Source organism: Vulpes vulpes, chromosome 12, assembly GCF_048418805.1.
Source record: "Vulpes vulpes isolate BD-2025 chromosome 12, VulVul3, whole genome shotgun sequence".
In the NCBI taxonomy this organism is placed as follows: domain Eukaryota; kingdom Metazoa; phylum Chordata; class Mammalia; order Carnivora; family Canidae; genus Vulpes; species Vulpes vulpes.
This window is the reverse complement of record NC_132791.1, coordinates 94,569,975-94,583,100: the sequence shown is the minus strand read 5'-3', so window position 1 is coordinate 94,583,100 and position 13,126 is coordinate 94,569,975. Positions and strand designations below refer to the sequence as shown.

The 13,126-nt window shown below is 42.2% G+C and overlaps 1 protein-coding gene across 1 annotated transcript in view; it reads left to right on the top strand.

Annotated features, from left to right (window-relative positions):
• The window catches only part of LY86 (lymphocyte antigen 86), a 58,782-nt gene that overhangs the window by 33,346 nt on the left and 12,310 nt on the right, over window positions 1-13,126 (top strand). Inside the window, exon 3 of the mRNA XM_025999247.2 lies at window positions 604-732. Coding sequence (XP_025855032.1) covers window positions 604-732 — 129 coding nt within the window. The remainder of the gene's footprint in view (window positions 1-603; window positions 733-13,126) is intronic.

Below are 13,126 nucleotides of genomic sequence, written 5' to 3'. Positions count from 1 at the left end.
CAAGGGGCAAGAGCCATCAGGGCAGGGGAGCACAGCAGAGTGTCTACCTTGCTCCAAACAGATAAAGTTCATTAAAAGGGCTACATTCATCCCTAGAGCTGTTGCCAGTATCCTCTGTAGCACTGCCTAAGTGCCGTTTTACCAAGAAGAAAGAAGAAAGAAGAAGAAGGAGGAGGAGGAGGAGAGGGTAGAAAGAAGGAATGAAGGAACAAAGGAGGGATAGAAGAGAAAGAAAAGAAGGGAAAGAAGAAAGAGAAGAAAGAAAGAAAGAGAAAGAAAGAAAGAAAGAAAGAAAGAAAGAAAGAAAGAAAGAAAGAGAAAGAAAGAAGAAAGAAAGAAAGAAGAAAGAAAGAAAGAAAGAGAAAGGAGAAAAGAAAAAAGGAAAGGAAAGGAGAGGAGAGGAGAGGAAAGGAAAGGAAAGGAAAGGAAAGGAAAGGAAAGGAAAGGAAAGGAAAGGAAAGGAAAGGAAAGAAAACTGTCCCCATACAAGGCAGGTTTTTGGAAATCAAAGGCCATTTGACTCAGGCCTCTATAAATGTTCAGTGCTTTGATATGAGGCAAAATCCACGCTGATAGTGAAGCTGATCTTTTCCTTCCCTTTAGGAGAGGACATCAAAGAGCTGTTTCTTGACATAGCTCTCTTCACTAAAGGATCATCCATTCTGAATTTCTCCTATCCCATCTGTGAAGAGGATCTACCCAAGTTTTCTTTCTGCGGAAGAAGGAAAGGGGGTAAGCTGTCTGTCTTGCTGCTTGTTGAGGTCCAGAGAGGAATGAACAATGGCTTCCAGTTGAGACGGGAGCCCTGGTTCCATCTCTCACCTTTGGACAAGCTGAACCTTGCTTATCAGCATGTGTCATATAAAATAACCATGAATGGGGCACCTGGGTGGCTCAGAGGTGGAGCATCTGCCTTGGGCCCAGGGCATGACCCCAGGATCCTGGGATCGAGTACCCCATCAGTCTCCCCACAGGGAACCTGCTTCTCCCTCTGCCTGTGTCTCTGCCTCTGTCTCTCTCTGTCTCTCATGAATAAATAGATAAAATCTTTTAAATGAACCAGTAAATAAATCAATATAACCATGAAGCCCATTTCCCAGAACCTAACTCCTATAGTATGAAAATCAAATGAAACATGCACGTGAGGCACTTTACAAACAGAAAAATGTCACTCTTCGTGGTTGGAACCATGTTTAAAAAATTTTTTCTAAAGGCTAGGAGCAGAAAGAACCAACAGCTTCCCCAAATCCACGGGGACTGAAAGTATCTCCAAGTTTCTCCTCTTTAGTGACAGGGTCTCCTGGATATAGCAATGGACCCTGAGGAAAACAAAAACAAAAAAACAAACAAAACAAACAAACAAAAAAACAACAAAACTTTCTAAATGTTTTCTGTGGTCTAGCCCATTTGAGTTATTGACAGATGAGGACATTGGTAGCTAGAGTCAGAGCACAAAGAGTAAAACCATGACATCATCTGGTCCTTTTTTTCAATTTGCTAACCATGTGCCCCCTACTACATACACCCCAGGGAGCACAAGAACCCCACTCTAACTGGTCCTCACCTCCCTCACCACCTCTGTGCCTTGTCCTCCTGCAGAATCTTTACCAAGGCCCTGAGATGATGCTCTGCTTATTTAACTCATGGGTCTGATCTGTGACTGTCCTCCCAGAAGTCACTTTCCTCCTCCTACCCAGGGCCCCCTTCTCTGTCCCAGTGGCCAAGGGGGAGTGCACCCCTAGCCCCACACACCAGAAACATCCACTTCTTTATTTCCTCATTCGAGGAAGGCAGAGTGAGATCATCCAATTATGCTTTCTAAACAAAGGATCTAGAAGGAATTGGGGTTCCCTTCCCACAACTAAAGGGTGTGGACAGAGGAAGTTTGTACAGGAAAAGAAAGCAGGGAATTTAAAAAAATCTCAGGTCCCCTGAAACTGAGTGAGCCTTGCTGTACACATAGATGACAGGCCTCAGCTCAGCCCTCCCTCCTCATCCTCTTCTCTGTTCCCCAAAGTGTGGGGTGCATTACCATATTGTAGCACTCTCCATATTAGCCTTCAATTATTTACTCCCACTTGTCATCTCCAGTGGACTATGAGCTTCTTGAGGTTGAGGTAGGAGCATCTTAGTCTTTATGCCCAGGACTTCAAATGTGCTCCGTACTGAGCCCTCCAGCACACATCAGTAAGCACTCGTGCCAGGCACTGTTCTAAGAGTTTCACACCCAGTAAGTCATGTATGTACTTTCTACCCCAACCTCATGAGTCCATACCATTAATACTCTAATGCACAGAGAGTTTTAGCAAAGTGTGCCAAGTCACAGAGCTGGTGAGGGAGCCATGGCTCAAACCCAGGTGAGCTGCCTCTGGGATCCATAATCTTAGTGGCTGAGGAATGAATAAACAGAAGAAGAAACAAGAAACGGTGCCTTTTGGCCAAGACTTTATTTAAAGTCATCATTTAAGAACTCTTCCTGGCCAGTGATCTGACTTTGTTTCAAGCAGGGACATTTTTTTCTTCCTAGCTAACCTACTATAAACTGATGAGGCAATTTTCCTCTCTGAACTTACTAGAAATATTTTTGATGGATTGGGTGCGTGCAAGTCTTTCCTCAGCATGGTAAATTCTTCATTACTTGGTCCCTAGTTAACCTTTTCTATAGCCAATATTTACAGTTTTATTGTCTATCGCTTGCTTATCTTTCCAATTTTTCCCCCAAATAAGTGTTCTTGAACCCAAATGTGAAAACAAGTATACTTGGAAGCGCTATGAGCTTAGTAAGAAAGAACATATATGGTGCCAACCTTCATTCCTACTTCCTTGTATTCCCTGAATCAAGTTCTCCCTCGCTCCCTCCTGAATGATAGAAATGGGGTCCTCCCTGATTTTCCTGCAGATATGGTGGGGCTGGAAAAGCAGGCTAGACTCAGCCAAATGAATCACTCCCTCTGGATGTTCCTGGAGCATCACATTCCTGCTTAGTTAGAATCATACCCGTGTGTGCGTGTGTGTGTGTGTGTGTGTGTGTGTGTTTCTCCTTCCTTAAACTGAGAACTCCTTGAAGGCAGGAATATCTCTTGCTCCTCTCTGTTTCTGGAGACTTGACAAAGACAGCCTGGCACAAAATAAAGATGCAATAAATAATTGTTTTATTGGATTTTTTTATATGACGGATGAACGCACGTACACCAGCTCACCTTAAAAGCAACTCTCTAATGATGCTTCTACATACTACAAAGATACAAGTGCATCCAATCCCAGCAAACAGTGAATTATCTTGGTTCTCCAAGTTTAATAAAACCTGGGGTTTTCCCCCCATGAATAGTTTTGATAGAATTAATAAAACAGAAGAGATACTGTTCCCCCAAACTGAGATGTCCAATTCAATTCAGCCGCTCAAAAGGCTGGTGCTTGCCTCATCGGAATGCCAGGCAGCCCTATAGCCATTTATTTGCTTTATTGCTGCAGGGCTAAAACCTGCCGAGGCAGCCCGAGAAGCCGGCACTCAGGGAATTGCCAGGAAATTTCATATTGTATAAAGCAGTCGCAAAACTGATATACAAATGCTGCATGAACAAATAATTATGTAAATTATATAAGCCAGAAAAACCAACATCTTAAATTGAGAGGCTTCTTGGGTTATTGCGTTTTTTGTAACCCACCCATAAACCCATTGCAGGAATGATTCTATTGAAAGAAGTGATTAATTCTAAGCCCGGAGGGGGAGAAAGTGGAGAGCTGTAGCTAGTTCAAACCCAAGCACAAGCTGCTGTTGACATATTCGGCAGGAAGCAGAGCCCCTCTGGGGTTCGCAGGTCCTTCTTAGCAGAGCAGTGAGAAAACTTGGTGTCTACTGCAGGTGGCGCATGAAGGTGTTTCATATCGTTCGTTTGATATCATTTCCAAAGTATTACTATGCATTCCCTTGCACTCTGCACCCTGCTGGCTGTTCTCCAAGCAAGACAAACTACAAAATGGGTCAGGCTTAGTGAGGCTGGGTGGATAAAATGTGTCCTCTTGCTCGCAAAGGTGCAGAGGAAGGATCCTAAGCAAGCTCTAAGTCAAGAGCCCATTGGATTGAAAGACCAAGCAATTTTCTTTTTGACATTAGCACTTATGGTGTGAGTAGCAAGTGTGAGGGCAATAGCCTATGTGTCCAGTTATAGGGCATTGATTAAGCAGATCATTGTTGAGCCAAACACAGTTTCAATATGCTGTGCCTTTAAATGATATTGTAGGAAATTATTAAAGTGCTTGAAAATATACTCAAAAATTTTGTGAAGTGACAAACAAGCTTGCATGAAAGAGTACTTTCTGGGATCCCTGGGTGGCTCAGCGGTTTAGTGCCTGCTTTGGCCCAGGGTGTGATCCTGGAAACCCGGGATCGAGTCCCACATTGGGCTCCCTGCATGGAGGCTGCTTCTCTCTCTCTCTCTCTCTCTCTCATGAATAAATAAATAAAATCTTAAAAAAAAAGAAAGAATACTTACTATTGGACTATGTTTTTTAGTAAAATGTGTGTGAGTGTATGCACCATAGCATTCTGAAATAGCATTCCCGTGGGTGCTAATTGTGGTTATCTCTAAGTGGTGGAACTACAGATCTCCGTTCTCATCTTTTTGGAAATCTCTTTTGCTTTGTAAATAAATTTACAAAGTTATTCTATTAAATGTTAGTGAGTATTGTAGGATGGAACAGAGAGGATGAATTCTCTTCTTCCTCTTTTCGAAAAAAATCATAACCCACTTAATATTCAATGATATTCAGAGTTAGAACATTCTGAGTCAACGTCTGGCATAGGATGTCAAGGGATCTTTCAATATCCATTCCATATTTTTTTCTGGGATACCCACATCCCCTTTTACCTAGCTGTGGGTTCATTGAGAAGGAACCAAACAGGTCACTGTTTTACTTTGTTCTCAGTTATTTTTCCCTTACTGCCTTTCTCATTCTGGTAACTTTGGGTCATGTAGATTCATTTGCTTTACTTGATCTTGATGCTTTCAAACTGACATCAGTTTTTAAGACTAAACTGGTATTAAATCAAATGTCCTGATGACCATCCCTGATGGCTACCCCTAAGGAAAGAGGAGTAATGTCAGCAGAAGTTCCATAGCTTTGGGGCAGGTCTGCAATGGCCAACTGTGCCCTTACCCCAGCAGATCTCAATCTTGGTTGTACATTTTAGTTAGGCCCACACTTATCTTTGTGGTGGCTACACACACAAAGGGGTGTGTAGTGTGTCTGTGGTGACCCGGCCACAGAAATGTAGCCAGTCTAAACTGAAATGGGCTATAACTCATCAAGTACAGACTTGACTTCAAAGACTAAATATGAAAACAAAGAAAGTGAAATATCTCAATCATTGTTATATTGGTTGTATGTTGAAATTATAATATTTTAGATGTATTATGTTAAAGATATAATTACTACATCATTTATTATTTATCAACAATAAAACGTTGTTGACATATATTAAAATTAATTTCGCCTTTTTAAAACATGGCTACTAAAAAATGTAAAATTATACATGTGTCTGTCATTATATTTTTATTGGGTGGTGCTCCATTATAATTTCCCTTTACAATTGTGAGGATCCTAACACTCCACACCCCAGACCAGTTAAATCAGAATCTCAAGAGGTATGACCCAAATCAGGTGATTTCAATGCTCTGTCGAGGTTGAGGTGAACTACCTTAGCCCTGGGTAGGGATGGCTTGATGACAACTGGCATTATTACAGCATTTAATGTATGCCAGGGACCTTTGTGGGTATGTTATGTGTATTAACTAATTTACTGCTTGCACCAACCTTGTGAAGGATAGAAACTATTGTTATGGTCCTTGTGTTAACAAATGAGGAAACTGAGTCCCAAAGGGGTTAAGAAACTTACCCAAGGTCGCAAAGCCAGCAAGTGATAGAGCTAAGTTTCTCTCCAGGAAGCTGAGCTCCAGGAACTTGCTCTAAACCTGTTATATATCCTCTTTGAACATCAAGAAAATACTGCTGGAGAAGTATGACTCATTACAGCCCTCCACTAGAATTGGAAACAAGGATTGTAAAGGCACAACAAAATTATAGGAATCAAATACTCATTTTGGGCACAACCAGTCATTTTATAAGGTGGTGGTTCCCAAAGTGTGTTCCCTAGACCCGCAACATTAACATCATCTAGGGAATTATCAGAAATGCACATTTTTGGTCACCACCCAGATTTATTGAACTAGAAACTCTAGGGTCGGGGCATAGCACTCTATTTTTACCTTTTGAGGTCACAGGTCAGCAAACTTTTTCTGTAAAGGGTAAAAGGTAGTAAATATTTTAAGCTTTGCAGGTCATATGTTCATATAGTCTCTGCAGCACAAAAGTAGCTATAGACAATATGGAAATGAATGGACATGGCTCTGTGTCAATAAAACTTTATTTATGGACGCTGAAATGTAAACTTGATGTAATTTTTCTGTGTTGTTAAATATTATTCTTCTTTTGATTTTTTTTATCCATTTAAAAAATGTTAAAGCCATTCTTAGCTCATGGCTGCTGAAAAACAAGCACTAGGGGTATTTCGCCCACAGACCATAGCTTGCCAGCCCTGCTCTAGATGGTTCTGTTGCATGCTGAGGCTTGAGAATGACTGCTATAAGGAAAATAAAAATTCAGTGCTCTTCACCAGAATTACTGAGCACAGGTATATTCTGGCTTTCCCTGTGGTAAATACTCACCTGGGGTTCAGCATAAATTCTGATTAGGTTACTTTGGAAAATGTTAACAACTTTGCTTTACACGGTGCTTTGCCAGTGCCAACAAATGAGATTTGGGGCGATGAAAAGGGACTTAACCTAAAGACTGATGTGAGAGGCTGATAGCAGGGAGAAAAGAGCACTGTTTGAAAAAGTCAGAGAGCAGGACTGATGGTCTCCTCCCCTCCCATGGCTGCCATTTACAGGCTGGGGACAGAAGGCCCTTCCTTCTGGAGGATCATGATCTCTCTGGTACTCAGTTGCTTCATCTATAAAACAGGAGGAACCATACTTCTTTTTTAGGTAATAGTGAATACTAAAAAAGAAAGATGTATAACATGCCTGGCACATTAGAAAGCAATAACCATGGCAATGACATCTCTCTGCCTCCTCCCCTACCTGAGGGACCTTGAGGCAGGGGCTGGGGCAACTTGAGGGACCTGCAGCAGTTTTACACACCCAGGCTAGGGTCTCCCACAGAAACAAGCCTAGTGAGGATCTTGACTCAAAGCAGCTTACCCAAAGCTGGGGGCAGCCAACCTAATGCTCTGCCTCCTGCTTGGGATCCCAGGATTTCCTGAGGAGTGAATGAGAAGTCTCCTCTTGCATCTTTCTGTTCTATTTTGTTTTCCTATCTCGGTCTAAGGTCAGCCTCTAAAGTTATCACTTTCTGCCCCTGGTTTGACTTCCTTCCAGAATGAGTGGCGGTGGAAATGTCCACTTCCTTCCTAGAAGTGTGATATCTGTCCACAGAGGTGTGGTTTGTTCCCAGGGCCCCAAAAAGACTATCCCAAGTCGTCTGACATAGAAACTTCTTCCAAAATTTGGATTTGCCGGTGTTAAGCTCCACCACAAACGAGACCTCAGAGTGCTGTCTGGCTTGGAAATGAGTTGGGTTCCCCAAAGTCCCTTTCATTCCCTTCTGATTTATCATGAGGCCAATGTACTTTGATATCCATTCTCAGCAAATTGGGGTTCATTTTGCTCAGCGCCTTTCCTAGAATATCCTATCTCAGGAAGATGAGGATGAAACAAAAATAGAGCATAAAACTGTTTGTGGGACTTTACTGTTAAACATGAAAGTGAAGCATCAATCTAGGAAGTAGGATGAAGCCCCTTTAGGACACACTCCACCCAAATAGAAAGTGGGGTGGGAGTCCTCAAAGCAACAGATCAACCCATGCTTTGGCTGTCCAGAACATAGTGTGTAGGGCTATGTAGAAACAAGATTCTCAGCTGATAATGAATCTGGAGATTTGGGCAAAACCTAGATTAAGACCATAAGGTAAATAGAATGAAGACAGGATTGTCACTCTTGATGACAAAGACACATCAACTGTCAGACTCAATTCTGGGCAAACCTCTAAGAGTTCTGGCCAGCTGTAGGTCAACCCAGGCAAAGGGCATTGGTTTCACAGCCCTTCGCCTGGATTGACCTACATATTTCAATAGGTAATATTTGGCTTTTAAAAATGATTTCTTTGTTGTTTCACGGGTTAACTTGTGAATATTGGTTGTACCCAACCTCTTACCAAAACCAACTGAAATTAAAATGAAGGCTTGAAAGAGTTAAATAAGTACATGCCCTCTGTGTGTGTGTGCACGCGTGGATGCGCATGCATGTGAGTACACTCAGGATATATGATTTTAAAGTAGGAGACAGGGATCCCTGGGTGGCGCAGCGGTTTGGCGCCTGCCTTTGGCCCAGGGCGCGATCCTGGAGACCCGGGATCGAATCCCACATCAGGCTCCCGGTGCATGGAGCCTGCTTCTCCCTCTGCCTATGTGTCTGCCTCTCTCTCTCTCTCTCTCTGTGACTATCATAAATAAATAAAAATTAAAAAAAAAGTTTAAAGTAGGAGACAGTAGGTCAAGGACTTCCCTTTGAGACCTTGGCAGGTAGGATTGACATGGCTGAAAAACAAGGAAAAACCGGGAGGACCTGATGTCATATGCATGTCGGAATCCCATGGAGGTACAGAAGTCAACAGTCTCCACAAAAGCTGCTAATGCATGGTGCACCTGTCTCAGTATGTGTAGCTAACCACCTTGCAGGAGGAGCATAATCTGTTCTGAGATACACACAACAGATACTGGCACAGTTCATGCAATATGTGAGCTATAGAAAAAAATTAGTTGTGGACTTAATTTTAGCTGCATCTGGAAAGCTTGTAATTAAAATAAATATTACAGTGACACCTTTTACAAGCTAAAGAACCCTTTAGTCAAGGAAATAATTGCTCCCTGGTTTATCTTTTATGTAAATCTGAATGTTCCTGCTTTAAGTGTTTGTCCAAAGTGGGGAATGCATTGTAATTAGATGAATTTCAATATACAGCAGAGTAGATCCCCTGGGAACTGTATATAAAGTCTGACATGACATTTCCCACAAGGCAGATATTATCTCTGACAGCAGCCGTGGGACTCTGCTATAATATTCATTGATTTTACATATACAAATAAGACAAAGGCAGAAGCGTAGGGGATGCTCATGTTGGCTACCTGTCCTCCCTCCCCTTTGTTAGCTCGGGTGTCTGTCATCTGTCCTGGTCTATGCTGAACAAGTGCACCTGGCCATCTTCCAAGCATCATTAATATTAATTGCAGAAACGTCTCATCCTCACTGCCTATAACGATTCAGAATTTGGTCTGAACAGTTTTATCTAGATGAGCAATTCAGATTCCATCAGCTAGATTTCTATTGCCCCAGCGCTCTCTGTTTCTACGTGCTCCTTTTCACAGGTCTGTGAAATGGAGGAAATTTGGAAATTGGCTAGTTTTGGAAAAATCCCCACAGATCCTTTCTGCAATGCTTTGCACTGCTACAGTAGAAGACCTTCCAGGCAGGTGCTACCTTCAAGAGTTGCCACCATTAATCTATGCCAATGGTCCTGACAGTCTCTTTAAAGCACGCCCACAGCCAGGCACCCCCACCGTGAGCCTCACTTTTCAACTGTTTCACAGTCACCACACATGCACGAAGGAACACAAGTCCCAGGAATGCGGTCATTGATTTCTGCTGTAATGGAAGGGGAACAAGCGGCTTTTTCTGAAGACTCAATTTTAAAATATGTCTTCTCTGGGATATGACCTCCGGCCCACTTGTTTTCTTACCTTTGATTTCTGAGCCATTTTAGTCCACCTGCTTCTACGAGTTCCTTTTCTGCTCTGCTGTCCCTATAACTTCCTTCTCAATCTCTCCCGAACCCAGCTTCTCATCCTCTTTTCCCAGGTGACAAAGTGGCTTAGATGGGAACTCATATGTCCTGGTTCCACTTCCATTGGATGAATCAATAGACCCATGGATGGTGTGCTGGTTCTCGGCCACCTGGGAAATTGCAGTTTCTCCTGCCATTACCATCCCCACTGTCATTCTGTCGCTGCAGAAACCCAATATTGTTCTCCAAGAAGTTTCTGGGGCCTGCCCCCATCACACTGCCAGTGCTGTCTTAGAGAGCAGGAGGCTTAGCTCAATCCAGTGGTTCTCAAACTCAGACATATATCACATCACCTGGAGGACTTGTCAACCTCAGATTGTTGGGCTCACTCACAATTTTCAATTCGTACATCTAGGGAGGAGGCTTAAAATTTGCATTTCTTACAAGTCCCTGGATGAGGTTGATGATGCTGATCCAGGGACCATGCTTTGAGAACCACTAGTCTAGTTAGGGATAAGCACAGAGTTTGAGGCTAAACCTGCACAGAGTTGGACAATCACTGCCACTTGTTTTTATGTGACTTCAGGCAAATTACTCAATCTCTCTGAGCATCACTTTCATGTGTACAATAAGGAAAATACGAGTGACCTCGTGGGACTGCTAGAAGGATGAGATGGGATAATATATGCAAAGCCCTTAGAACAGGGTCTGGCACAGAGTAAGCATTCAATGCATGATAAATGGAAGCTACTCCATGCAGCTGATTAGGGATTTCTCGAGCAAGGCCTCTGGGCCCCTGAGGTCATCCATCTCAGAGTGGAAGTCTGCATTTTAACAAGGCCTGCAGGGGCAGTGGAGCCTTCGAGGCTTGGAAGTTGAAGACCTCTTTCCTCAGAGGTAGCAAGAACATGACTCCAGTCCAAGCTGCATACCCTCTGGTGGCTAACACAGTGGAGTCTCCATGGCCCCCTCACGACTCTCGGGAGAGACCGCCATTTGCATTTCTCCTGGAATTGGACATTTGAAGCATCATCTTCTTAGCCTTTGGCCCTCCTTCTCTTTATGTTTTATTCTTTGTCTGCATCCTTCAAGCAGCTGTGAATTTGTTGGCCAGGCACCACTGCTGTAAACTAATGGAGAGTCACTAAAAACACTGGCACCTTATGGACTAGCAGAAAACCCCCACTCTTAAACCAAAAAAAAAAAAAAAAAAAGTAGGAACAATGATCAGTAACAACCAAGCAAAGGAGGACTTTTTCTTGGGGAAAAAAAAAAGGGCAGAAAAAGAAAGGAAACATATTGCTTAGTAAGGAATCCTACAGCCCTGGGAGATTTCTCTCTATCCACAAATTCAAGCCCATCTCTAAGAGGCAATAATGTGTTGGAACTGTCCTTTGACATTAGTCACATTTTCGCTTTAGCTGAACCCAGCATATTTAGATTAATTATGACCTAGGACCAAAGCATTTTTAATTTTCTAAGACAATACAAGCTCCGTTACAAATTCCCAGCCTGTTGTATATTTTCATAAATCTGGCTCAATGACTCCCACCTTTCATGTAATAATCATTTACAAAGCCAATTAAGAAGGCCAGCTCCCAGCTCCCTGGACCACTCCAAAACTCTGATCCCACGGTTTGCTGGTATTTGCATTTTAACAAACATCCTGAGAATTCTGATGTGCATGGACCTCAGAGACCCCCAATCTGAGAAAGGCCACCCTCTGCAATGTCTATTCCATTATTTCCCATCACAATTGCTCTTTCCTGTGTCTGCCCCAGGTTTCTGAAGATCAATTCAATTTCTCCTCTTTCTCTCCAGCACTGTCTTCTTCATTTCCATTTCTGGAAATCCAATCAGCCCACCAATTCACAAGTTATATTTTGAGAGTTACATTAAGTATTTATCCACTGAAATTCAGAAATAAGTTGGTAGAGAAGAAAAAACTTAAATTTTCTTTCTCTCCTCATTGCCAGAAGTTATGTATCTCTTGGAGGGAGCAGCAAAGACTAAAAGGTCTTGCGGGAGGAATAAACTTGGAAACTAATCATTTCACTTTCTAGTTCCCAGTTCCTCATCAATGACTTAATAATTGGCACTGTTTCAGGGGCATCTGGTTGGCTCAGTCAGTTAAGCGTCCCAATCTTGATTTGGCTCAGGTCATGATCTCAGGGCTGTGGGATCAGGCCCCACGTTGGGCTCTGTACTCAGGCAGGAGCCTGTTTGGGATTCTCTCTCTCCCTCTCCTCTTGCCCCTCCCCTGATGCATGGGCGCACGTGTTCTCACTCTCTTTCCCTAAAACAAATAAATACATCTTTTAAAAAAATAAATAATTGGCACCATTTTGTACAGCAGCCACTAGCCACATGTGGCTATTGAGCACCAGCAATGTGGCCAGTCCAGAGTGAAATGTGTTTTAAGGGTACAATACACACTGAATTTTGAAGACTATGTAAAAAAAGGGGGAGGATAAAAAGAAGATGCCTAAATATCTTGTTAATATTTCTTGTTAATATTTTTTATATTGGTTACATAGTAAAATTATAATACTTTAAGATGTGGGTTAAAATATATATCTTAAACCAATTTCACGTGGTTCTTTGCCCTTTTTGTAAAATGTGGCTACTAGAAAATTTTAAATTATGTATGTGGCTCATGTTATATTTCTCTTAGACAGTGCTGACCTAAAACTATCCAATATGGTAGCCAGTAGTCATATGTGGCTATTTAAATCATTTACATTTAGATGAAATTAAAAATTCAAGTCGTCAGTCACACTAGCCACATTTAGCTAGAGGCTACCATATTTAATGATGCAGATATAAAACATTTCCATCTTTGCAGAACGTCACTAGACATCACTGACCTAATAGTTTCTATGTTGCTCTAATTTTGTTTAACAATCTGTCTTGAATTCATATGAATAATGATGTTGAATGTAAATTGGAAATTTCACTCTCTAGCCCAAGCTGATTACCCAAGTACCTTCTCTTTTGCTAAAATCTTATGCTGGTGTGATGGTTCTGAAGGGCCCTTTGTTGGGAACCCAAATTCAAACAAGCCGTCACTCCTGGCCCCCTCTCAGGGCAATCACCCGGAGCCTCCTCTCTTAATTCAAGACCACCATGTTAGTTTCCTACTGCTGTTATAACAAATGACCACAAATACAGTCACTTACAATACAAATTTATTCCTTCATAGTTTTGGATGTCAGAAGTCTAAAA